At 60.1% G+C, this 25756-nt stretch overlaps 8 protein-coding genes across 8 annotated transcripts; all 8 read right to left on the bottom strand.

Moving 5' to 3' along the window:
- Nucleotides 1-255: 255 nt before the first annotated feature.
- LMXM_13_0550 (conserved hypothetical protein) lies at nucleotides 256-2256 on the bottom strand (the record flags this gene model as incomplete). The annotated part of the gene is made up of 1 exon (XM_003873207.1): nucleotides 256-2256. One exon carries the CDS (start codon nucleotides 2254-2256, stop codon nucleotides 256-258), a length of 2001 nt encoding a protein of 666 aa, XP_003873256.1.
- Nucleotides 2257-3164: 908 nt separating this feature from the next.
- LMXM_13_0540 (conserved hypothetical protein) lies at nucleotides 3165-3761 on the bottom strand (the record flags this gene model as incomplete). The annotated part of the gene is made up of 1 exon (XM_003873206.1): nucleotides 3165-3761. One exon carries the CDS (start codon nucleotides 3759-3761, stop codon nucleotides 3165-3167), a length of 597 nt encoding a protein of 198 aa, XP_003873255.1.
- An 800-nt stretch (nucleotides 3762-4561) lies between these two features.
- LMXM_13_0530 (conserved hypothetical protein) lies at nucleotides 4562-8269 on the bottom strand (the record flags this gene model as incomplete). The annotated part of the gene is made up of 1 exon (XM_003873205.1): nucleotides 4562-8269. One exon carries the CDS (start codon nucleotides 8267-8269, stop codon nucleotides 4562-4564), a length of 3708 nt encoding a protein of 1235 aa, XP_003873254.1.
- A 698-nt stretch (nucleotides 8270-8967) lies between these two features.
- On the bottom strand, nucleotides 8968-9804 carry LMXM_13_0520 (conserved hypothetical protein; the record flags this gene model as incomplete). Its single annotated transcript, XM_003873204.1, has 1 exon — nucleotides 8968-9804. The coding sequence occupies one exon, from the start codon at nucleotides 9802-9804 to the stop codon at nucleotides 8968-8970; it is 837 nt and encodes a 278-aa protein (XP_003873253.1).
- Nucleotides 9805-10437: 633 nt separating this feature from the next.
- LMXM_13_0510 (conserved hypothetical protein) lies at nucleotides 10438-11187 on the bottom strand (the record flags this gene model as incomplete). Its single annotated transcript, XM_003873203.1, has 1 exon — nucleotides 10438-11187. The coding sequence occupies one exon, from the start codon at nucleotides 11185-11187 to the stop codon at nucleotides 10438-10440; it is 750 nt and encodes a 249-aa protein (XP_003873252.1).
- Nucleotides 11188-12016: 829 nt separating this feature from the next.
- On the bottom strand, nucleotides 12017-17974 carry LMXM_13_0500 (putative RNA helicase; the record flags this gene model as incomplete). Its single annotated transcript, XM_003873202.1, has 1 exon — nucleotides 12017-17974. One exon carries the CDS (start codon nucleotides 17972-17974, stop codon nucleotides 12017-12019), a length of 5958 nt encoding a protein of 1985 aa, XP_003873251.1.
- Nucleotides 17975-20468: 2494 nt separating this feature from the next.
- On the bottom strand, nucleotides 20469-21692 carry LMXM_13_0490 (conserved hypothetical protein; the record flags this gene model as incomplete). The annotated part of the gene is made up of 1 exon (XM_003873201.1): nucleotides 20469-21692. One exon carries the CDS (start codon nucleotides 21690-21692, stop codon nucleotides 20469-20471), a length of 1224 nt encoding a protein of 407 aa, XP_003873250.1.
- A 1709-nt stretch (nucleotides 21693-23401) lies between these two features.
- LMXM_13_0480 (conserved hypothetical protein) lies at nucleotides 23402-25516 on the bottom strand (the record flags this gene model as incomplete). Its single annotated transcript, XM_003873200.1, has 1 exon — nucleotides 23402-25516. One exon carries the CDS (start codon nucleotides 25514-25516, stop codon nucleotides 23402-23404), a length of 2115 nt encoding a protein of 704 aa, XP_003873249.1.
- Nucleotides 25517-25756: the final 240 nt, after the last annotated feature.

The following is a 25756-nucleotide window of genomic DNA, read 5'->3' as shown; positions in this document are numbered from 1 at the left end:
AGCCGTGTGGAAGCGACTGACGGAGGTGCGGGAAAAAAGGGGGAGGGGAGGGGGCAGCAGCAGCCCAAGGCACCGGGAAAAAAGAGAGAGGAGGGGCGCGAGAAAGGGAACGGCGGCAGTGCCCCATCGACACACATACAGCTGTGCGCACACGCGCCTGGACAGGCCTGGAAAATGACCCCTCCCCCACCCCCTCCCTCCACTCCCTTTTCACAGTCCCTCTGCCGTCCCAGCCCACCCCGAGTCAGTGTGCGCTCACTCCTGGAAGTCGTCCTCCTCTGCAAACGCCTTTTGGTTGATGGCCATGTCTGCATACGGCTGCCCCACCGACGCGTACGCACGGACCCACGAGAGAGTCTCAATGTGCCCACTCTGCGCCTTGCCAAAGTCGGCGGCACGACGACGGCGGCGCTTGAGGAACGTAATCGCCGGCGACGCAGCTGCGTCGGCCGCGTGCTGCGCCACGGCACGGATGCTCTCCTCCACCTTCACTGCGCCCGCGAACGCGGACACCGCTGCTTTCTCCTGCTCAGCAGAGCCACTCTCGGGGCCGGCCGATGCCGCACCGGCGACTTCCGCAGGCTCTTTCTCATTCGCCGAAGACGACGCTGCGGCAGCGCCGGTGTTGGCCGCCTGCTGCCTCTGCTGCCGCGGGGACTGGCCCCTCGTCGTGCGGGCGAGGGACATCACAAACGCACCCACCGACGCGTCAGCGCTAGGGCCGCTGGCAACCACCCAGTAGCCATGGCCCAGCTCACCCTTGAGCTGGTCGAAGCCCCACCCCGCAAAGCCGCACAAGACGACAATGTCCTCCTCCGCCGAAGCCTCCTCCGCGTCCAGCTTCGCCATGAGGACGTCGAGGTCGCCGTCCAACCACAGGTTTGACCCGAGCGGCAGGGCGTGCGGGACCCCAGGCACTCGGTGGAGAAGGAAGATGCTGTCGTCGAAAGAGCTGCCTGACATGACCGGGCCACCAATCATCAGTGTGTGCTGCGCCAGGTGTCGGCGGAAGATTGGATGCACGCGGCCCAGCCGAACCGTCGCCTCGATGGACATCTCCAGCCCTTCCTCGTTGCGAAGCGGCTTGTTGAGCACAAGCGCTGCGGACTCGTGCGTGACGTGGCGCACCATGAGCAACACCGTACGCCGGAAGAAGCCGCGTGCGGTGGGGTGAGAGAGCAGCAGCTGCACCTCCTTGGGCTCCTTAGCCATCTCCGCCTGAGCAGGGAGGATGTCACTCAGCTCCTCGCCGGACGGTGCCCCGCTCTCCTCGGGCGGGCTTCTGCGCTCGGCTCTTTCGCTCCCCTCCGCTACGCCGCCTACCTCGCCCTCGCCCATGAGATCGGCTTCCCCCTCCACGTCAGGAGCGCTGTCGAAAGAGTTTTCTGCAGACGTGAGCGCTTCAGGAGACATTCCTGCCTTTGAGGTTGCGGCCGCCGCTGCAGCCGCGATCGTCACCGGTGGGCCGTCTTTGTCGCGCGACGCGGAGGAACACTTCCTCGCGTGGCGCGTCTGGCGGTCTAGCGAGACTCGCTGATCTGAGCTGAGGCCGTGAATGAGAGAGTTGTGCAGCGGCATCACCTCCAGTGCTCGCTGCAGCTGCGCCACCTCAGCAGTCTCCGCAGAGGACGGCCCAACGGTCATCGTTACCAGCTTCGTCTTTCCAGCGTTATCCAGGTCGCACACGTACTGCAGTTCCTTCACCGCTGCAAAGGCATTGGTGATGTTGCTCATAGAGAACGGCGTGGCCTCATAGATTTGCCGGAGCGCCACGGTCAGAGTACTGTAGGGTAGCACGCATAATGGCACGGTGGTGCCACGCGCGCCTCCCAACGATGCGGTGGAAGAGCCAGACGCAGCAGCGCCCTCAGCACCAGCGGCGTCTTCTGCTGCTGAGGTGGCGGCGGGTACACCTTCCCCGCTGGCGGCGGCGCCATCGGCGTTTCCTTTCGCCCCCATGGTAAACATGAACGCACACTGCTCCTTGTACGCCTCCACCGCCCGCGTCGTCTCCTGCGGCAGCGGTGGAATGTATTGCGGACTCCCGTTGTTCAGCCGCCGAATCAACGCATCCAGGAAGGTGCGTGACTCGGCCCACTTCATCTCGCTAATGTTGAACGGCTGCCATTCCATCATCCGATGGTCGTACACCTGTAATGGGCAGCACATGAGCTGCGTCCGCATCGCCACGCTGGCGTCGACGCGGCGGCACATCTTGTACAGCTTGCGGTACGTAGTAAGAACAACCTTCTCCATTATGTCAGTATCTGTGTGTGTGTGTGTGTGTGCGGCTACGTACGCAAATGTGTGGTGGATGAAAGTGCGGGCAGGTGGGTCCCCTCGAGAGCTGCTTCCCTCCTTGTACCGAAGCGCGACTGCTCTGTGCAGCTGGGCGGTCCACGGAACGAAACTACGAAAGTAAAAACAACAACAACAGAAGAGAAACGACGACGAGGAGGAGGACGCCCTGCGAGCAGCGTAAAGCGCGTCCTGCAACCTACTTCCTCAGAAAACAACCCTAGCCTCACCTAACCACCACCACTCACCCACATTGCGTGCATGGAGCCACACACACACACACGCGTGCACGCGCACATGCACACGAGCCCGCGCACACACACACATGTATGCACGCACGGAGAGAAGAGAAAAGAAGAGAGAGAATGATCGACAAAGTGCGTGGGACGCACATAAGCACCCCTAATCTACGCCTAGGTCACCCGACAGAGGGAGACGGGATGCCGAAGCCATAACACGCCGCTGCAGACGTTCCGTCTCGGTGATGGTGGTGGCGGAATGAACACGTGACATGTTCAGGTACAGCCTTGCTGCCACAACCCCACACACGAAAAACAAAAAATGAGGAGGCAGCGAATGGATAATCAAACGGTGCACATGGCGACCCGCTTCTATATCTATCCATTATATATGTGTGTGTATGTGTATGTAAGTGAATAGCATGCACTCTTGCTCGGGCCCCAGGGAAGCCCAGATGGCAAAGCGCGCCCCTCTTGTGGCCTGAAGGCGTGCAGGTAATGACCGACAGGAAGGGCCCACGCGCAGCGGCGCACATATTCTGAATGGATGTGAGACAGTAAGAAGAGCACCACACAAGTCCACAAACGCCTCTCCCCAGCAGTCCCCCTGCCCCGGCTGTTGCTTTGCTACTCCATCAATTCTGTGGCGGGTGACCCTTCCTTTGCAGTCGTGTCCAGCTTTCGACGTCGCTTCACGACGGCGTTCAGCGGGTTGCCTTGCCGCTCCTCCCGCATCTTCGCTGCGTTGTCGATGTACCGTTGCTCGTTCCAGACATCCTCGAGCACGCCCCACAGGCGCCACGTCGCCGCAACTCCCATGGGAACAACGGGTAGGACAAGCCGATTCCGGTAAATCCCGAGGTAGAGCGCGATCGCCGTGGAAATCGAGCTGATGCCTGTCAGTCCGTATACGCCGGACTGGTAGAAGGAAACACTCCATGAAGCGCTGCCGTGCTCCTTCAGCAGCCGGGAGGTGCTCGCCCGCACCAGTGCCCGCGAGGTCGCGTCATCGCCAGAGGCTACGGGAATCAGCTGCACGTCCTCGCCCCTCTCTGCGATGCGGCGGCGCAGATCAAGATAGCGCTTCTCGCGATAGAAGTCCGCTAGCACGCTGCACTTGGCAGCTTTGTAGATTTCCTCGTACGAAATACTTCGTCCAGTTGGCTTGTTGTTCAGGACGGGGGCCGGGCTGGCGCTCGTATTAGCGGCCGCTGGCGTCTGCATCTTGTGCGTAGGGAGGGGGGGGAATGGTTGTGTTTGTGTGTGTGTGAGAGAAACCGCTTGTTGCCCGCGTGGAATGTTCTCCCTGCCCAACAGTAGATGGGCCTGTAGCAAGGAGAAGGATGGGGGAGTGCTAGAGGGCACCTGAACACACAGAGGGTGGTATAGGCAACACTCCTGGTGTCCAAAAGAAGCGCACGCCCGCAGGGCTGTGTGTGCACCTCCGTCACGCTCTCCCTGTTGCTGTTCCTCTTGGGGGAAGACGAAGGAGCCCGCGAAAACGCGGAGAACGCGAAAGAAAAGGACGCGAGAGATCGAGTTTGTGTTTTCCCCTTCGCTATCGCTCGCCCTCGAGTACTCGCACAAACTGTGGTGAGCCCTTGAGCCGTACATGTTTGTGTGTATACACGTGCGCGTGTGCACGTGAGAGAGGAGGCCAGAAAAGAGAGGGATGATGGCGTGTAGACCATCACAGGTCGACCCCGCCCAAGTCCACGCGCATTCGACCGTGACGGGGCGACGGGGTGGGGGTGGAGGAAGGGAGAGTGAGCGCACACAGTGTGTTTGGCGACCAACCGCAACGGCCGCTTTACAAAAGGGTCAGCTGCTCTCGAGGAGAGCTGCAGCCTCACGGCCGTCACTTCACTTGGTTCGGCGCGTCCTCTATTTGCAGTGAACGAAGAAGATGCGCAGTTGATATAGCATACACACACACAGGCGGGCAGGCAGGCATGCTGCCGCCTTACAAACGGCTGACTTTTAGTGGCTGTGTGGATGTGCGTGTCGCGGCCACTTGTCGTGCCCTAAGAGGTGAAAGAAGAGGCCGGGGAGTCGGTGCAGGAGAGCAAGGCAAGGAAGTCGCTCCAGTCGTCCAGGCTCCCGGTCGCTGTAAAGTTGACGGCGGCGGACGTACCTGCTGCGGCGGCCCGGTTGGGAAAGTCAGTGCTGCTGCTTCGGTACTCCTCCAGCGTGGACCATGTCGGCTGTGAGACGGTCGGTTCATGTACACTGTGAAGGGCCTCCAGAGACTGCTGCCGCTGTGCTGGAAGCACAGTCGGTGATGCCATCGTCGCACAGGCGCCAGCGGGCGAGGTTGTGTCCGAGTCCGCTGCCCACGTACTCGACACAGGCGGAAGCGACGCATCGCGAGACCATGACCCACCGCCCTGCTTCTCGTCTGCAGCGTCTCTCGGCGATCCGGAGTTGCGAGGATCCACGTCACGGGAGTAAGCATCTCCCTCAGCTTCGACGGTCATGTCCGCGGAGCGACGATACACCCTTGTCGTGTCCGCCTGGTGCGCTCCTTGCGAGGAGGTCAACACTTTCGCGGCAGCCTCATTACGCCTGCCGTGATGCCCCGTAGGCGCACTGTCAGACTGTGGGCGTCCCTGCTGTGGCCCTTGGGCGGCAGGCGACACGTCCATACTCTCTCCAGTGCCGGCATGCGGAAGTCGCTGCTCTGCTCTCAGCAGTGCAGAGGACCACGGCTGCGTGTCTGTGGCATAACTGGGCTCAGCAGTGTTGGGGGTACGACACATCTTCTGGGGTGTCACCGGCGCCCCCTCTCCGCGTTTCACTTGAAACACCACTGACGCCGGAGAAGACGACGAGGACGACGAAGACACTTCCGCGGAGTTCTTTTTGATCGTCGTGGCTGCGTTGTTAGAGGCATGCACGGCAGTGAAGGTGTTGTTGCTGCTCGACACCTTGGGAGTGACGTTGATGTCAACGGTTCCCAGCGGGTGTGCGCGCGTCAGATGGGCCGTCACCGCCTCTTGCAGCGGGGAAAACAAGCTGCACACAAGATGCTGCGGTGGCTCGTGGCGCAGACTGGACGTCAGTTCTGCGGTGCGGCGAGACCTCCGCTCCATTACACGGCGGTCCCGATCGACCACTCGCTGCTCAGCCGCCACCGTGATGAGCCCCTTCTCCACCTCCACCTCCACCTCCTGAGTGATACGCTGCTGGGCCGCTTGCGTCTGCGCCGCTGACCACACCTCAGCACACCTGTCCTGCAGCGCCGCCTGCGCGTCCCGTATCTCCTCTAGTCTGGAGAGAGACGCAGCGGTGCACTGCCGCCGCGATGCAAGCAGAGAGCGTCGCTTGTCATCGCGGGCACGTACCTTGTCCTGCAGGACATCAAGCAAGGCAGTGGACACGACATCCTGTGGTGCGGCGTAGGTTTCCGACACATACTGGGCGTCCGCGATGCCAGGAGTACTGCCGGACAAGGGAAGAATTAGCGAGCACGCCGCCGCGAGGTTCTGACGGCGTGCCGCCTCCCACGACTTCGCCAAGGCGTCGATGCGGGCCTGGTGTGCGTGCTGGGCGCAGCGCGTCTGCTGCAGTCGCTCCACAGCCTCCGTGCATAGAGACGCCGTCAAACCACGCCGCAGCTCGTCGCACTGCTGCCGCAGGAGGGACGCAGCCTGCTGGCGCGCGGCCTCCTGCGCCATGGTGCTGCGTAAAACGTGCGTGAGTTCTTCGGCATGCATGCGAGCTACACTACACGCGGCGGCCACTCCTGACGCACCGTCGCGTAGACGCTCCATCAAGCGCGTCTTCAAGGCCAGAACCTCCTCCCGGAGGGGCTGTGCATGCTGGCTGCTGGTCGCGCTGGCGGCATCACGGAGTGCCTGAAAGCCGTTTCGGTTGGCCGCCTCGCCGGAGCGGCGTAATCGGAGCAGCTGCTCCGTCACCGATTCCTCCTCGGCGCGGTGACGCTGACGGCGTGCGTTGGCCTCCGTAAGCAGGCGACCCTCCAGCTCCCGGCGCTGCGCGTCAGCCATCGCCATGTCGCCCTCCACAATGGTGTTCGCCTTTTTCTGCAGAAGCGCGCGCGCCTCCTCGGATGACTGCGTGTGTCGCTGCGTGGAGAGCGTGATCCTGGCCGTCACATCTCTCAGCAGCTGTTCCAGCCGCTCTGCGGCGTGGCTGCGCAGCTGCGCAGCCATCCGATGCACATCCGCCTGCAGCGCAGCAATGTTGTCCTGCTTGAGGGCCGCCCGCTCCTTGTAAAAGGCCATGTACCGCTCCATCATGTCCACCATGTAGCGGCTGAAGACTTCCTTGTGCTGCACTGCATCCTGCATCCACGCTTGCTCTCGCCCTCGCCGGACCGAGTGTGCCGCATCAAGCGTGCTGGTGTGCACGTAGTCGACAAGGTTGTCGCGCGTGTGGTGCAGGCGCTTGTCGCAGTAGCCGCGCAGCACCATCACTGCCCGCTCCAAGGCGTTCCCTAGTTGTGTAGAGGAGTGCTCAGCTGATGGGGCGTCGGCAGCGCCGACAGCAGCCCCAGATGTAGAGCTGGACGAGTCTGTGTCCCCTGCCGGCGGCGCTGCAACGTTGGAGGTGGTAGTGAAAAGGGCAAGACACACACCAGCTTCACTGTAAGGCTGCGTCTGGAGCACGAGCGCCGCCTGCTCTCGCAATTCGCGCACCGTCTGCTCGGTGGCCAACCTCATGTCACACACGTGTTGCAACTGCTTTTCCAAACGCGCCCCGTCGAGGCTCCGCACCTCCGCGACCTGCACCTCCATTTCCTTCGCATACCGACTCGCGAGGGCTTCGAGCCGCTCCGCCGTGTACCGCTGCAGCTCTGAGCGCTTCGACGCCAACTCCTGCTCTTTCGCCTCGAGCTCGGTCGTCTTCACCAGCACACTCGTCTCTAGCGCCAACAGCTCCGTGTCCTCCCTCACTTGGCGGTCGCCAACACGCTCCTCCAGTCGCTCCTGCTCCACGTCCAGGGCATCGAGGGTAGCGTAGAGATCGCGGATCTCTTTCTGCTTGCGCCCCTCCCCGTCGGTGGCATCGGCGGCAGCACCACCCGTGTTAGTGGGCAATCCCGCCGCTGCAGCAGGCGCGCCCCTCGGCGGCAGCGAATGCGCCGGACCGCCGGCAGAGGAAGCACCGGTAGAGGCAAAATCCAGAAAGGATGGCAACTGCTCCTGGGCCACGTCAGGCATGAGGAAGGGCGGAATGGATGAGGACGAGGAAAGAGCCTGCCCTGCTGGTCGGGGTGGTGGTGGTGCACTGAATGGGCTTGGCGTGACTGTTGCAGATCCCGCTGGTGGCGGTGACGACTCCATCTCCTCCAGCCATGATAACGCCGAGACAGCCGGTGCTTCGGCGCTGCCGGGAGAAGAAGCTTGAATGGCGGAGCTGGCGGAGGTTCCGCCCGCCGCAGGAGGCCCTAGAGAAGCCCCGGTGGCGTTGGGCTCTACACGAGCTCGTCGCCCGGCTACGGGGGCGGAAGTCGGAGAGGGTCCCCACACTGACGTCGCCCCGCTAGAGACAAACGCCGATTTGAGGGACGTCGTACCGAGTCCTACAGAGCTGTCGGCGCTCATACCGGGCGAGAACACAGGTGAAGCCGCACTGGGGCTTCCTCTCGAGCCCTCAGCGAGTCCGCCGGAGACCGATAGCGGGGATGACGGAGAGGGCCGCCCTAGCCCACCTGCGGTGCTGCGAAGCCGACTGAGGTCATTCGCAAACGGATCCTCGAAGTTCATAACGACGGCGGTGGCATCCAGGTGCCCCTCTCCCTTGCTGGGTGCGGGAAAACTGTGGTCGAGCAGCCTGTAGGGTGCACGTGTGTGTATTGTGGTTCTTTTGGAGTGATGCAGCAGAGGAACTCAGTAGAGGGAAGAGAACGGCCAAGAGGGAAACCCATCCGTGACGCCGTCTGGGCCCACTCGAATGTATACGACGGTGGCCGTGTATCGATGGATTTGTAGGAGTGGGCGTCTGTGCCTCTATGGAGTTGATGTATGGATATATGAGAATACTTGCGTAGCCTAATGCCATGCGTGATAGGGCAAAGGGAAGTTGGGTTATATAAATCTCGCGCCAGAGGAACGCCGGTGCCGCAGCGTCCGAGGAGAGGAGGTCTTTGCAGAAGAACGGAGCATGAGAGACGGCATTGACTTTCTACACCACGTGTCACAACGCGTGCCATGCAATGGTATGCGTGGAAGCCAACCTGGATAGGTCCCCTTGCCGCCTCTGTTCAAGGAAAGAGAAAGCGGCGCGGGCGAAGGCGAGGGCGGAAGCGGCGTGTGCGCAACACGCTCACTTCTCGCCACGGATACGAAGCTGCGCTCCACATACGCTGTATGCGCCTGCTTAGCCTGTCCATGGCCCTGTGCGACATGGGCGTGTGGGGGAAGCCGCTCTCTCTCTGACCTACGCACGCTGTTGACTGAGGCACCTACTTGGCCGCACACTTGCCGTCATTCTTGAACTCCCCTTCCTCCTCGTCCTCGCCGTCCGAGTCACCCTCCATCCACCGCCGCTCCGCTTCCAACCGCTCATGCGCAATCTTCTCGGTGCGCATCACAAACGGGTTGGTTGGGCTCTTCTGCCACATCTCCCAAATAATGTCGTTGTACTGGGTGCGACGCAGGCCCGGCTTCTCCTCCTTCACCTGCTCCAGGTGTTCTGCGTGGAAAGCCTTGTAGAGCACCTTGGCACGCTTGCCGATATGACGGTTGTCAGGTATCTCAGCAGCGCCGCTGGTACTGCCGCCCTTCTCCAAGGCCGCCACCACACCACCCACGGTCCCAGAGGCTTTGATGGTGTTGCTATCCTGGTCCGCTGCCGGGTGCGGAACCACGCCCCGTTCGCGGTTTACGTTGCCAGACGGTAGCAGCCCCTCCTCCGTATTCTCCGCCTTGACCACCGCGCCGTGCTGGCCGCCCCGAACGGCGTTGCGCTCTTTGTCATAGTCTGACAGCATCTTCGCCAAGTCTTTCTGGATTTGGCGCTGGGCCACCTTCTTGGGGACCTTAGCATTCATCTCCCGCTCCTCCTCCTCCAGTTGCTCTCTCTTCTCGGCGTCGCGGGTGGCCTTCGCCTCCTGCTTCTGCTCCATCTCTCGCTTCTTCTCCATCTTCTTCAGCACCTTCGGGTCCGCCTCGGACCACCGCGCGTCCTCCTTCGCCGCCTCGCGGGCCGCGCGGGAGTCGATGCGCCGCTCCTCATCGCGCAGCCGCGCCTCCTCGCTGTGGCGGTTGATGTACTTGTTATTCTTGGGGCCACTCGGCATGTGTGTGTGTGTGTCGGATGTACGCAAGAAGAGGCGAGCGGGAGTCCTTTCTTGTGGCGGTGTGTGCAGCGACGAGGAGAGGAGGGAGAGAAGGAGTGTAGGTGTTGGATGCCAATACACAACCAAGACACGGAGGCATCAATACACACAGAGAGAGAGACACGTGCGGAAAAGTGGGCAGCGACGCCCAGCGGTGGGGCGCGGGCGGAGGAGGAGGGAGAGGAAGGTGGAAAACAGATCTCTGAAGCCAACCCAAAACATGGGGCCCGTAGGTAGAAGAAATGGAAAAGACGGGGAAGGGCGCGTGTGCGCGCGCATACGACAGCACAACGCACACACACGCACACCCATTTCTGAGAGCGCCACCTTCGCCCCCCCCCCACACACACACGGTAATGCGGTGAGATAAATTCAGCGGAGTCGCAATCATGGGGAGAAGGACTTCCTTGGGGAATCACACTGTCAGCAGCGGTGGACGCAACAGCTTGCCCAGCATCATTCGTGCACACCACCACGCACAAACGCGGAGAAAAAAAAAACACACGTGGGGCATCAAAGAAGGTGTGGCTCCTCGCGCAGTTGCTGCGAGGTCATCGACTTGGTGATCCTTGCAATCCACTGTTTCACCTGTGCTCAGCGTCTCCTGAGCCCTCGAGCGGTGTCGCGAGGAGGGCACAGCTTCATAGCAACTAAGTGACCGTCGCGCACCACCGGTCTCAGCACCGCTGCGGAGCTTAAGGCACCAACAGAAGATCCATAACCTCCAGGCACAGCCCCGCTGCCTCTCAGCTCCGTAACGAAGGATGCCATGACCTGCGCCGTTTGCACGGCTTCCATCTCAGTCCGGAAGGACAGCCGCCGCGCCTGCGCCAGAAGCACATCTGGGTTGCTCAGCGGTCGAAGTGCGGAGAACAGGTGCATCAGGTCCATTACAGCAGCTTCACCTGCGGCAGAAGAGTGTGACAGCGGCGGGGAAATGTACACGCACCTCGCCTGCAATCGTACGAGGTTCACGTCGCCACGCTGCAGAGCAGGCACCTCATGCCCGTCGTGTAGGTGCATTGTCTGCATTGCCTCCTCGATCGTGGCGAGGGCTTTGCTGTGTCGCTCAGAGACGTCGTGAAAACTTGTCTGCATGCCTGTCACGTCCACGATGCGCTTGTGGGACAACTCTCGTGGCACCGCAGAGAGACACAGGCGCAGCACCAGGTCGCCGTTACGAAACTGCACATCGGGCTCTGTCGCACCCAAGGTGCCGCGACGTGAGCCACTCTGGGTGCTGTACCGCCGCGCGTAGTAGCTGTTACCGGCGAGATTTGCAGGAACAGCACCGCGCCGGTTGATTGTACTCGACTCCGACGGCGTCAGCTCCACACACTCCATGTCGTACAGCAGGGATAACGAGTCTTGCTGACTCAGCGTCACAAGAGGCGCATGCCGGCGAGGCTTCAAGAGGAAGCATCGACCCGTGATGGCGACGTGCGGATACGAACGACGTGCAGCGCGTAACACAGCCACGCCGCGAAAGTGCATAACTTTATTCTTATTCAAGGAGGTGCAAGTGGACCATTTTTATCTTTGCGTCTTCTCTGGGAACGTGCCTTTGGGTCACCTCTGCTTTCTCGCAAGTTCGTGTTCGGCTGTTGTGGGCGTTGGGGTACGTCGTTTGCGCAGGTGATTTGGGTCAGGGGGAGGGGGTGGGCGCGGAAAACACGCACAGGGCAGAGAGGAAGAGCATGAGGAACGATGGGGTGTAGAAAAAGACGAGCAGAGCACTATCCATGCGGGCAAAAGCGTGTACTCGCGTCAGCGGATGCTGTATGGGCATGTACAGAGAAGTGTGTGTGTGCTGGGGCGCCGTGGCAGTGACAGGTTCCCCGGACGGGTCTTGAGTCGAAAGAGCACCAAAGATGCCGGGAGGGGAGCAACGCTCCTCACTGTGACCTCAGTGATCTCTGCTCGTGCCCGAGATGTCAACCGCCGTGACTCCACGCCCTGTGCCTTCAAGTGACGCACGCGGCAGCGACTGCACATACTGCTCCTGTGGCTGCTCAGCCTCGTTGTCCACGAGGAGGCGCACATGCGTGTTGGTGTGTCTGTGTCTGTATGTATGCATCCTTATGTGCTCATACTCGTGCAGCACGATCTTGCCATTCACAGTGCACTCGAAGGTACTCCTAGCAACTCCCCTTTGCGTCACCAGGGCAGCAGCTCAGCTTGGAGGAGGAAGGATGAAGCTGTACTGCTGATCCATCCCGATATACGAGTCACACACGAGATACACATTCAGCTCCACGGTGCCGTCGGGGCTGTACTGCACCCAGTCCTCGTCCCAGTCGATCCGCAGCGTCGCCGTGCTGCTCTGTCGCAGCCGATTCACACGCTTCAATGCAACAAGCTCGCCTGTGGGCTCGTGGCCGACGACTACCCAGTACTGCTCATCCTTGGCCTTCGAGAAGTGCGGCGCAATGACCCTCTTCTGTCCGAAGGAAAGTCGCTGCAGATGCACCGCCAGCTCGTACGTCACGACAGTCTCCTCGTCCTCCGTATCCATCTCCTCCGCTGCACCACCCTGCTGCTGCCGAATGGTGAGGTCAACCTGGATAAGCGGCAGCCCGCGCACCGCCTCCATGGACTCGTTCACGTCCCGCTCTCGCAGCCCGAACATGGGCATCTCGAGCACCTTCTGGAACTTCTGCAGCACTGCCAACGGGCGGTTCGCCAGCTCCGCCGCGTCATGCACCCCGTCGCACTCCTTTTCAATCACCGGAAGCATCGCCTTGACTACATTCGGGATCTGCAGCAGAGAGTTATCGTCCCACCAGCGGGCCTGCACCATGCACTGCATGAGCGTCATGCAACGCAGCGCGGCGTACAGGTGGCCGTTGTTGGCGGCCACGTCCACCATGGCCTGAATCACACGCACTGCGTTGTCCATGGCGGACTTCTGATCTGTAATATAGTCCGTGATAGGCATCGACGCACGCTCGAGGAGCGCCTGGAAGAGGAGGAACGCCTTGACGTGCGGACTGTCCGCCTCTGCGTCGCGGACGGGCAGCGGCAGCTGACGCGCCAGCTCCATGTTCAGCTTGTCTTCGTTGTGGCGCACCGGCAATTCATTGAACTCCTCCGCGTCACACAGGAGACGCAGAAGCTCGCCGCAAGAGTGATCCGGCTCGATGTTGCGGTTGAACAAGTCCACCGTGATGTGGGAGATGTAGTAGTACGAACAGAGTTTGCCCAGAACGGTATACTGGATCGCATCCGGGTCCGCGTCCTCGTCCATTGCATCCGGCTGCTCAATACAGCCGCACCGCTCAAGGTCCGCCAGCACGCCCTTCACCAGGGTGGAGAGGAAGATCGTGACCGCCTTGGGAGAGCCGTCCTCCAGGCCGTAGTAGGAGGGGTTGCGTGCAATTCGGCGGAAGAGGTAGGTCCACGTCAGGTAGTTCACCGCATCCTGACGAGTGTTGATCGTCCCTGACACAATTTCGGCATTGATGTGGACGTGCAGCTGCTTGTGCAACGCGCTCTCCACCGGGAAAGGGTCGTAGAGGAACTTGCGGTAGAAGCCCTTCTTGGGCTCGTGGCACAGCACCTGGGCCACGCCCTCTGTGTCAAACTGCGGACGCCCGGCACGACCGATCATCTGCAGCACATCAGTGATCGGGAAGTCCACGTAGGAGTTCGTCTTGGCGTCGTAGTACTCGGTGCCCTTCACCACAACCATGTGCGCAGGGAAGTTGACACCCCACGCCAACGTCGACGTCGCGACCAGCACCTGAATGCGATTTGTCAGGAAGGTCTCCTCCACAATCGTGCGGTCGCTCTCCAGCAACCCGGCGTGGTGGATGCCGACGCCGAACTGCAGGCAGTGCTTCACGTACGGGTCATCCAGCTTTGAGGTGTACTCCTGCACCTGATCTACATTCATGTGCACCCACTTGGCCGTGTTGCCCTCCATCAGCAGAAAGCCGATGAGGGCCATGGCCGTGAGTCGCGTCTGCCGCCGCGACGACACGAACACAATCACCGGCTGCGTCGGGCTCTTCTCGCAAATGGCGTTGTACGTCGGCTTGTTCATGGTGGCCATGCGGGGGCAGTAGTTCTTGCCGTGGTAGCCCGCAATGTGCACTGTCATCGGCACCGGACGCACTGACGGGTCAAAGTTGAACACGGCCCACTTCTTCTCCACACCAAGCCACGAGCTCAGGTCGCCCGGGTTCGAGACGGCCGTGGAGAGCCCCACCAAGCGGATCGGCGCCTTCAGGTTCCATCCAATGTAACGCATGCGGCTCACAATCACCTCCAGGATCGGACCACGGTCGGTGCCCAGCATGTGCACCTCATCGAACACAACCAGCTTCACGGCCGTGACGTAGCTGCGCACCTGCCAGTTACGCGAAATGCCATCCCACTTCTCCGGAGTCGTGCACAAGATGTCCGCCTTGGCGAGCGCACTAATGTCCGGCGTCGCATCGCCCGACAGCTCCACCACGGAGCGCCCCACGAGCATCATGCGGGCCCTCCAGTCACGCAGCCGCTCCTTCACGAGGGCCTTGAGCGGCGCGATGTACACCACCTTCTTGCCGGGATACTGCTCGAACACGCGGAGGATGGCCATCTCTGCCGCAATCGTCTTACCACTGCCCGTCGGCGCACCGAGGAAGACGTTCTCGTCTGTGTGAAACATGGTGTAGAAGATTTGCGTCTGCACCGCGTTGAACTGGCGGTAGTTTCGGTATATGGCATGGTATTCCTCCGGGATCACGTGCAGCCGAAGCGGGCTCAGCGGCAGCAGCTTCGTCGTCATCTGCGAGTCCTCCGGAAGGTGCAGGTGGCCAATGGAGAAGGTGTAGTCCTCCTTGCAGCCCATCCAGCGGTCACTGTAGAGGCGCACCGCGTACATGTCGTACTGGGGCACAATCGGGACAGCAAGATTCACCACGTGCGGCGTGCCGGTCTCCACCTCCTTGCGCGTAAGCGTGACCGACTCGTGGTGGAAGATGAAGTGGTTGTCCTGGTCCTCCACCAGCAGCCAGAACATCTCGGAGTTGCCAGACAAGTCGCGACTCCACACAAAATCCGCCTCGATCGTCACCTTGACGCGCAGGATGGACCGAGTGATGGGCTGCACATCAATGTCGATGTTCACCGAGGGAAACTTCGACACCAGATCGGCAATGTCACGACCGGAGCGCACGTTATGCACCATCTCCCCCACCTCCTTCGCCGTCATCTCTTGCAGCAGCTGCATGCTCGGGTTGCACTTGTTCAGGTTCGCCCACACCGCGTCTGTGATGTTCACCCGGTGACTCCAATTCGCGAACTGCATCAGCGGGTGCTCAAAGTCCCAGCAGCGGTGCTCAATGCACTTGCACAGCGTCAAGTACGTGTACGTGGTGAGGGGGTGCCCACGCTCCAGCTCAATCTCGAAGAGGGCGCGGCAGATGCGGGGCATGTTCTGCAGCACGTACACCATGTCGGACGACAGAGAATGCGTCTCAACAGAAAGGCGGTTGATGTACGCCTTGAGCAACGTCGTCACCTTCCACTGCGTGCTCGTCTCGTCGGTGCTCTCGCCACTCACCCGGTACTCACGCACCTGCTTCGGCAACAGCTGATGCAGATTCTGCAGCTCATCCAGCTCCTCCTGCCGCACTTTCAGCTGGCTGAACTCCTTTGCCGAGGCAGCGATGTTCATAGCGGTACCCATGTCCAACGCGTCGATCCACGTGTCATCAGGGCGGCGCATCTTCTCGTTGAATATACTGATGCTCTCGTAGGTGATGTAGTAGTGACTCGCGAGACGGCCGAGATCGGTGCTCTCCACCGAGCCTGTCTCCGGGTTGTAACGCACCATGCCCGCAATGGCGAGGTCGGTGAACGAAGTGTTAATCATACTGTACCGCACTGTCTTGAGCTCCGGGTCTTTGCGGACATTGTTCACCTTCAGCCCGTATGTCAGCGGATTCACCCGAATCCGCTGCCACATGTACGTGTACTCCAGCCACGAGGAGGCCTCCATCACGGAGGATATTGTGCCGGCGTTCACCTCGGCGTTCAGGTGGTCACACAGCTTACCTTGCATCTGACTCTCGATAGGCAGGGCGTGTGCGATGAGCCGAAGGAAGTGGCTCACCTCCTTGTCATCTGAGATGATGATGCCATGCCCGCTCGTGTCGAACTGCGGACGACCAGCGCGGCCGAAGATCTGCATCACATCCAGCACCGAAATGGAAACGAGGCCACCGCGCTTGGGGTCGTACATTTGCGTGCCGCGAATGACCACCGTGTGCGCCGGCAGGTTCACACCCCACGCCAGGGTACTCGTGCAGCACAGCACTCGCAAGTACCCGTCCCTGAAGAAGCCTTCAGTAGTGGTGCGGTCGTAGCGGACGAGGCCGGCGTGGTGCGCGCCAAAGCCGGCGGCGAAGAGCGAGGCCAAGTCGCGTCCCTGGAGCGTCCGGCCCTTCTTCTCGATCCCTGAGGGCATGACACCTTTGTACTGGAACAGGTGCTCCTCCCCACGGTGCGTCGACTCCTCGATAAAGTACTTCGCCAGCCCCACCGTCTGCTTCCGTGAGTGCACAAACACCATTACCTGGTGTCCCTCTCGCACATTCTTCACCACCTCCTCGTACGCCAGGCGATCGAGCTCGAACTCCTTGTTGCGCTTCGGCGCCCCGGATGTGTTTTGCAGACCAATAAATGTCTGCTCCAGCGGGACAGGGCGATACTCCGGGCCGAACACCTTCAGACCCTCCCGCAAGTCCGCCTGCAGGAAGTTCGCCACGTCCTTGTAGTTGGGCAGCGTGGCGGAGAGCCCCACCAGGCGGACGCGCTGCTCCGGATTCAGCTCGCCGTGCCGCAGGGTGCGCGCGACCAACGCCTCTAGCACCGGGCCACGCTCTTCGTTCAGGAGATGAATCTCATCCATGATGATGAGCCGCACTTGCCTTACCAGCTCCTCGTTGCTCTGCTTGCGGGTGATGACGTCCCACTTCTCCGGCGTTGTCACGATCACCTGCGTCTCCGCCAGCTCCCGCTTGGTCAGCTGCATGTCGCCCGTAAGCTCGCGTACCTTTATCATGAACGGTGCCAGACGGCGCGAGAAGTTCTCCACCATCTCCTGCGCGAGCGCCTTCATTGGGGCAACAAAGATGATCTTGAAGTCTCGATCCAGCACACCGCCCTCGAAGTGCTCGCTGATGCACCGCAACATCACCAGCAGCCCACACACCGTCTTACCCGCACCCGTCGGCGCGCACACCAGCATGTTCTGCGATGTGTGAAACGCCGTCTCGAAGATCGTTGTCTGAATCGTGTTGAGGTGCGTGATGGAGAGAAAGGCTGGGTGTGTCCACTCTGGCAGGGACGTCGCGACGCAGACGCGCTTGCTCTCAGGCAGGACCTCCTGCCTGGGAGGGGGAATGTGGATGCGCACGTGCCCGGGCTTTTTGGTGACAGTAGCGCCTGCCGGCATAATGGACCCGGTCACGCTGAAGTCTCGCTTAAAGAGCTCATCCAGCTCGGACTCCTGCATCAAGACACGGTAACGCCTGTTCATGTGGGCAAGCCACTTCTGATCGGTGAGCTTGCCCGCGTCGTTGATCACCACATCCTGCCCCTGCGAGCGCTGATTGTTCTTCACGAAGCGCACCGTCAGCCCCTTCGGACCGCTAGAAGACTGGCTCGTCGTGGCATCCTTGCCATCCTCCAAGGTGCAGAACTCCTCCAGGAGCCGGAGGAAGACCTCGCGAGGGCGGTACATAACGCACTGCAGCAGGTCGTAATGCTTGTCCCCGAGCACCTCAAGTAGCTCGTCGATCACGCGGACTTTCGTTCGCTCCCTCTGATCCAGTGTGTCGCAGGCCGTGACGCGATCGAGTGCGTTGAGTAACACCTTGGTGAGATCCTCGTCAAAGTTCACGTAGACCTGTGACACGATGTCGTCAACGCTGGAGAGTAGCATATCCAGCGAAATCTTGCGTTGCGCCTGGTACGCCGAGCGGCCAGATCCACCGACGCGATCGCCGCGCGGCGACAGCGGCTCGCCAGAGTGGGTGAGCAGCCCCACGGGCCTCTGCGCCTGCATGCACTCGGACACGAAGCTGTTCGTCTGCACGCCACCCGTAAAGATATCCTCTGCCAAGCTGCTTTGCGCCATAGAGTTTTGCTGATGCGACAGCCCCTGCTGCTGTTTGGAGGGGAAGAACCTTCTGCTGAGAAGCACCGTCAGCCGCTTCAGCGTGGCGTCGATCGCCGCACTGGTCCCCACAGCAGCTGCGCCGCCGTCGCTCCCCACGCTGGCGGTGGCATGGCCACGATTTCCTTGCTGCGAGCGGGAGCTCGCGGTTGGCTTTTCCTTCCCGTAAAAGCTCCCCGCATCACGGGCCTGCACATCAGGAGCCTTCCGATCTGCTGGGCTTCCCATCGGATTTCCGCTTTGGATGCTCTGCTCTGCCGTGCTGTCGTGAGCGTAGCTCTGCTTTGCAGGTTGGTTGTTGTTGTTGCCACCGTTGTTGGCGGTGCTGTTGATCTTTCCGCTGGGACCTCTTCTCGTGCTCCTGTCGTGAAAGGATGGCTGAACGACAGCGTTGTTGGCGCTGCTGTCATTGGCGCCCCATGGGCCGCGACCTCCGCCCCACGGCGGTTTTCCAGGGGGACCAGAGGATTGCATGATCTCCTGCGGTTCCACGCAGACTTGATGTCCAGCGAGACAACCTCGAAGAGCAAAAAAAAAACACAAACAGGGAGTAAGTGCAGCAGGCAAGCGACGGTGTCTGCAAGCACCAACGCCAAGAAACGCACGTGACTGTGAGAAACACGAGCAGGGGAGGGGGAGGACAGACGTCCCCTTTCTCTTTGTTTCCCTTGCCCCACTGAGAGGCGCGAAAGCAGCACGGCGCGGAGACAAAGAAAAAAAAGAGAGAACGAAACACCAAATACGCAGCAGTCCAGGGAGTGGGGAGAGGATGACTGAGGACCCCCGAACTCCGGAGAAGCCACACAACAAAACAGAGAATGGGACGCGAACGAAGCGAAAAGAAATGTGTATAAAGAGAGAGAGATCTACGCACGCAGCAATATCCCCCCCCCTCCCTCTTCAGCCAGCAGCGGTGCCCAACTCTCTTTGTCGTTGTTGTCTCTTTGCTTTGGATGCCTTGCTGCTGTTTTCGTGTCCCCCACCACCTTATTTCTTTTTTGTATTTTTTTTTCGCCTGAGCTTTCCTTAAAGTGTTGTGTTCTCTCGCGCGCGCGTGTGTGTGCGTGTGTGTGGAGTAGGTTGGGTGCGTTTCGCTTGGTAGAAGGACGTCGTTGGTTACCGGTAATGCGGAACACAAGAGGTGGCGACAAGATAAAAGATGAGGGAGACGACGACTCGCCAGTCCGTAATGATGGGCCGCTGCGTCCTCGGAGCCGCAAAGAAAAGGATGAGACGAAAAGTAAAAGAGTGGACACGTCTTTTGGGGTGATTGAGCTCTGTATGTCTTTTCAGTGCCGCCTCGTATACGCCGTACGTGTACGTATGATCGTGTGCCTATGGGCCGCTGTAAAGACACCTCGCTATACGTCCGTGCTGTTCACATTTCTGGCGCTTGTCGGAGCAGAGCAGCGCAGAGACGGCGCGCGTAAAAGACCAAAGCGGAAGAAAGAGAATACCGCGCAGCTACTGTTGCAAGCTGTTTCCGCTTGTTGATCTCTTGCGGTAAAGAGGGGTTTCTGGTTGTTGTTGGTTGTCGCTGCTGTTGCTATTTCTCTCGTGTGTGCGTGTGCGTTTGTGTGTGTGCGTGTGTGTGTGTACCAGTGGTAGGAGAAAACTTAAAACGGCTTTGAAGCTGACCTGGAGACAGAGAACGAACGTGGGGTGTGCAGAGAGCCGAGTGAGGCACGAAAGGGAAACTACCAGAGGAGGAGACGAACAGAGAAAGCTGGGAGAAGAAGACCAGTGCATACCGGAGCGGGGAGGGGAGGAGATGCAGGACCTGAAGACAAACAAACGAAAGGTGATAAAAAGAAAGAGAAAGGGATGAGAGACAAATACGCAACCGCGCGTGTGCGTGTCTGTGCCTGTCTGCACTTTCGCTTTTTCTCTGGTCGTCTTGCGACGCTCCTACTTGCCTCACGCCGCCTCTCGTCCCTGAGTCACAACGGCGCAAGCACCTTCGAAGAAATGGACGCATACGCACACAAGGAGGCGCCAATTTCGAAATGCCGTCCCCCTCCCCCTCACCCCTCTTTGCGACCCTTCAAGGCACACGAACAGACGGAGGAGGGGCCGTTTGTACGCACGGGTTTCCCTTCTCATGGTGCTCGTGCTGAGAAACGAGCGGTACCGCACTTTTCATGGCATCTCCCCCGACATGTTTGCCTGTGTGCCGCCCGAACAGCAGCGCTTACTCACGTCATTTTCGCTCTTTGTTTGCCGTGAGCCGTAGGGGCGACCCACACAAGCAGAAGAAGGGAAGAAGAAAAACAGGCACACGAACGAGCGAGGAAGATGCAATCACGTCCCCTGGCAGTGCAGCCGCCGTCACATACATACCCGCACACATATTCCATGACTCGGATGAAACAGAGGGCAAGTCAGCAATGGCTGCGTGACTCCAAGCGCGGCGGCGCACGTGTGCGCTAGCGCCTTCCGGTCCACGCCATCTCCTCTACTTGCCGTACTGAATCACGATGCGAGTGCGCAGCAGGTCGGTGGAGCCGACCACCTCCACATTCCACTCCACAGGCAATGGCGAGAGTGGTCTTGTCCGAATCGGAGTCGTCAGCTGATTCTTGGATGATGCTGTGTTCCCTTTCCTCTTTGCACACCACTTTCCGCGATTTTGAGCAGGTGCGAGAGTGCTGACACTCGCTTCTCGTCGTCGCCGCTCCTCTGCGGTCGGGATGCGGTAGTAGTTGTTGTGTCGCTGAAGCGTCGTGACGCTGCAGTAGGGCACCGAATAGCCGGCACCCTTGTCGTGATACTTGGGGCAGCACACCTCCAAGAGCGTGGACACCACGTCGGCGTGGGTGATGGCCATGATGTGCATCGGTGGCAGCAGCGCCGGCGGCCCGGCAGACTCGCGGTTCTCCGCTGTGCGCTCTCCCCAAATTTGAAAATACTTGGGCAAACGCGTCTTTCGCTCCGCGGCCACGGCAGTCTGGATTGCCAAAGGCACCATCGTATCCGACTCGACAGCGGCGCAGCGGAGAAAGTGCGTGCTCATCACCTGCTCGCAGCGCCGGACCAGGTCCGACTTGCCCTCTGGGTGCGCCACGCCGCAGCCGCAGTACCCCTCATCCGAGGCATCTCGTGGAGAAGACTGAGAGCTCTTGCCAGCCCTTCGGCTTGTTGCACGCACATCACTGGTGCCGTCAGACCGCGAGGCGACCTTTGCCTCAATGGCACTCGTCGCCGCGGCGCACGTCCAGACGGGAAGCGCGGTGTGCGTGTTTAGCCACTCCTCCGCCAACGTGGCCCATGCACTCGCCACCTCAGTGCCGATGTTGTATTCGGCGAGGAGCTCGGTTTCTTCCGCTGCGCGCGTTTTCAGGAACGGGATCAGCGTCGCGCGAAGCGCCTCCACTTGTGGTCGGAAAAGGAGCCGATCGCCTTTTGCCCCGGGCACGCTGGGCCGCTCAGTGGTCGTGTACGAGCCTCCCAGTACGGGAGCGGTGCGAAACACCTTCGCCTTCTGCCAATCCGACAAGAGAGGCTCCACGTACATTGGCAGCCTTCCCTCAAATGCAATGACGTTCATCACCGCTGCCGTCTCAATACACCGGTGAAATGGGGAAACGAGAAAGAGCGTGAACATGCCGCGGATGCGCCTCTCCACCTTCCTCTCTTGCCGGAGTGTGAAGTACCTAAGCGCCGTCTCAAAGCTCTGCATCCGGCCAGCGTTTGACAGAGGCGGGTCGTAGAGGGGGAGAAGGGCGTTCCCTTTCCACGCACGATCAACGTGATCCTGGCGCTCACCATGCCGAATCAGCACAAACAAATCGCTGAGTTGCTCCTCCTGCTGCCGCGCGGTGCTTCGGGTATCCTTTGTGGACTTCGCAAACTGTGGGGCCGTCAACAGAGTCACCTCGTCCGCAGCGGCGGCGGCACGCGTCCCATTTGGGGCACAGCTGCGGGTCTCTGAAAGGATGCTGCGAATCGGAGCATACGGTTTCGTTGTCGAGTGCGTTGTAGCTGCCACTCGCGACTTTCTGCCGAGTCGCAGTCGCCAGCATCTCCAGTTTTTGCACAAGAGGGTTGAAAAGAGCAGGAGGCCCACCACCGCAGCCCCCGCTGCCACACAACCCAGCACCAGCTTCGTCCCGGAATCCCCCGTCAGGGACGAAATGACAGAAGGCGTTATTAGAGACTCCACTGAGGCAGCTGAGCAAGGGTAGGATGGAGGAAACAACGGAGAGAGAGGTGTGTCTGAAAGCGAAGAAGGTGGGGTGGCGCTGCAGAGGAAACACTCTGAAGAGGCCACCCGCGAAGAGATTAAGGCGGAGTCCGTGATGGTCCGCTTGGTGGACACCTTCGTGTGTCTGGCTTGCCTGTTTGGTCTCCGTCCTTTCACCTGCTATGAAGCGGAGTGTTGTCAAGCAGCAGTGTTAGTGCAGCTGCGCGTGTGTGTGTTGGTACATACAAGGTTCCTCTGCATACAAGGGTACCCAACCGTTCCTTCAAGCGGTATGGTGTGCCGAGAGCGAGAAACAGAGAGGTAAGGGCATCACCGTCCTCGAGAGTCAGAGACGACGAGACAGAGTTGAGGGTGCGAGATATAGAACGGCGGCGAGGAATAAACAAGGATGAGGAAAGCAGCAGGGGCATCGGCACCACCACCGCTACCGCCAACCATCACTACTTGAAAAGATGAAGCAGGAGGGGGAGGGAGACAAGACATAGTGTAGGAGTGATAAGGCGAAAAAAAAAAGGAACATCCAGAGGGTACCCCGAACAGCGCCACTGACATTTCCCCCGTTTCTTTTTTTTTTCGTAGCAACCGTCATTACATGTGCGCTGCACAGGAGGGCAAAAGCGCGCGTCTGCGTCACTCGCCTGTGACTTTTTTGCACACAATCCACACAACCAGACGACTGTTGTTGCTGTCAACGTCGTCTCTACGCACCGCAAACGACGAGATAATGACGTAGCGAGGAGCCGCACAAGGGTTGGAGGTGCGCACTGTGGCTGACAAGTGCCCAGAGGCTCCGAGGCAGCTCCATGAACACCCCTCCCCCTCCCGCCGCCTTTCTCTCCCTTGCAAGGTAAATGGGGTGTCAGTAGAAAAGCCAAATGCCAGTCTGAAGTAAGGGCAGAGACAGATGGGAAATGGGGGGAGTGGGGCAAAGGTGGAGGGAACACGCAAGTACGTTGTAAAGGCAACCCAGGAACAGAAAGAAAGAACATAAAAAGACCGTCGCTCCGGTTGGACGCTCGGCGCCTTTGAACGGATGGATCCAGCAACCGTCTCACAATGCGCTGCTGTAACCCAGGCTCATCTCCTCACCCCACACTGCCATTCTTCCGTAATAGTCCTTTCTCCCCACCCCACCCCACCCCTCCCACCCCAAGATTCCTCCGCCAACTCTTCAGTTCAGAACGCTAAGGCGCAGCAGCGGCGGATACAGACCCGGAAGCAGAAGAGGCAGCAGCAGACAAAATCCCAGCGCCGTTCTTCCTCAACGCACTGACATCTTCCTCGAGCTGCCCATACAGTTGAAGCAGCAGGTCGTGCTCCTCTTGCAGGCGATCGTACTTTGCTTTCCAGACCTCGGCGTCAGCGGCTGCGGCCCGGACGCGCTCCAGCTCGGCAGACTGCCGCACCACCTCCTGCTCGAGTCGCTCGCGTGTTTTGCAGTCCCTCGAATCGCTCCAAGCTGGCCGCTTCATGCTTATGAAGGGGTTCAGCGGGGGAGCTGACATTAGCCGCCCCCCAAGTGTCTCGTTCAAAGGTGACCCTGACAGTGAAGGCTCCGAGAACGAAGCCTTCACAGGCAGCGCGTTCGTACTCACGAGGACTTCGCTCTGAGACTGGCCCAGCATGTCAGCGCCGGACCCCTTCATCTTTTGAATCGTGGATTCCAGCTGCATGATTGTCTTTCGCTGCTCCTCTATCTCCGTCTGCGTCGCGCCCACGGATTCCTGCAGCGCCAGATATCGATCTTCCCACTCACGGATGCCTTTCCGCAGAGCAGAGACTGTGTTAGACTCGTAGCTGAGCCGGTCGCGCAACTCGGCCTCTGCTGCCCCTCGAGACCGCTTCAGTGATGCATACTGTTCGAGTAGCGTCGTGTACTCGTGGCGCGTTTTCTGCGCCTCCGCCTTCCAGGTGGCGCTGCTGCGCTGAGAATCCTCGAGTTCACTGCGGAGATCCTGCAGCGTGTTGACAGACCCAAGTGCCATCTCACTCAGACGGGCCTCTGCTTGATGGGCGTGCATGTTTGCGCTCTGCACCTCTCTCTCCAGCTCTGCTGTTCGTGTGTCATACTCTGTCGACAGGTTCTGTAAAGAGCTGCGCAGCTGCTCCACCTCTTGGCGAAGCTGATCAACGGTGTCGGAGCTTGACTCTTTTACGGTATCCAGCTGGGCGGAGTAGCTCACCTTCAGCTCTTCCACCTGGTTTTGTAGGACACCGTTTAGGTGCTTCGCTTCCTTAAGTTGGGTCCTGAGGTTGTCAACGACGGCGTTGCAAGACCGCATGTCATTCTCGAGCTGGGCAATGCACTGCTGCGCAGCGATCGCGTTCTCTTGTTCCCGCTTCTGCCCACTTATCCAGCCCTCTTCCCGAACACGATACTCTTCTAGCTCTTCTTCAAGATCCTGGAGGTGCTCTTTCAGCTGGTTCCGCTCCTCTGCCACTGCCTTGTGTCTCTCCCTCTCCTTTCCGAGCCTCTCGATCAGCAGCGATATCTGTTGCTCACTGTCTGCAGTGCGCGCAAGGGAAGATGTGGCTCCTGCCAGCTGCTCTTCAAGCCCAGAGACGCGGTCCCTCAAGGATGCGTTTTGACGCTGCAGCTTAGCCACATTCTCCATCTCCTCTGCCAACTGCTGCTGGAATCGAAGCAGCTGCCCTATGTCGCTGGACTCCCCCAGCACCGCCGAAGGGGGTCCTGGGGAAGGTCCGGTTGCAGCAGGCAACGAAGGAGACGGGGGACACGACGTAGATGGAATGGCCTTCCCAGTCGAAGACGCTGAAGTCGGGTTGGAAGTCAGGGCAGTGGTACCTTCTGCATGAAGCAGGGCGGAATGAAGGTCGGCGCCCTCTAGCGAGGGCGACTTCGCCGACAACGAGCTAACAGGTGGCGGTGCTGCAAGCTCCTCAGGTGCCACCGTGACCTCCTCCGCTTGTGGTGTAAGCCGTGATCCTGCTATCGAGGGATTGGTGTCGCTAGGAACAGCACTGGGGTGTTGCTCCCCTGTTTCTCGTGAAGCTGGCACTAACTGAGGTCCTGCGGCGGCAGAGGGGGTCACGTCTGTCGGGTCAGAAAACGTCGTGGGTTTCGGCGACAGGGTGACCACTGACAAGCCGGGTGTGGCCGATGACGAAGGCAGCGTCGGAGGCGCTGGCGGCACCGTTGCTGCCGGTGCGGATCTACGCAAGCCGGGCTCTGGAAGAGCGGATGGGATTACCAGCTCGTTCAGCTCGTCCTCCTCCAATCCTTCCGCACCAGCGCCACCATCTGAATTGTCAGCTGATGAAACAGGCTGCTCTCGCATCCGCTCCTGAGGCAGTACGGAGCCCTTCAAGTCAGCGGCAGGGCTGGCTACCACAACGCATGCGGCATCCTCCCGCCCAACGTCTTCCGCCTCCTCATCGCCGAGGAGATCCACAGCATCTTCAATTCGCTGTTGGATTTGATCCAGAAAGCTCGCCCACATTGACGTCTACCAAGTATGCCAGCAAGCTGCAGCTCTAGAGCCAACCCACAGCAAATGAGCTGTGCATAAAGAGTCTCG

Source organism: Leishmania mexicana, chromosome 13 (assembly GCF_000234665.1).
Source record: "Leishmania mexicana MHOM/GT/2001/U1103 complete genome, chromosome 13".
Lineage (NCBI taxonomy): Eukaryota > Euglenozoa > Kinetoplastea > Trypanosomatida > Trypanosomatidae > Leishmania > Leishmania mexicana.
This window is presented reverse-complemented; position numbering and strand designations above follow the sequence as displayed.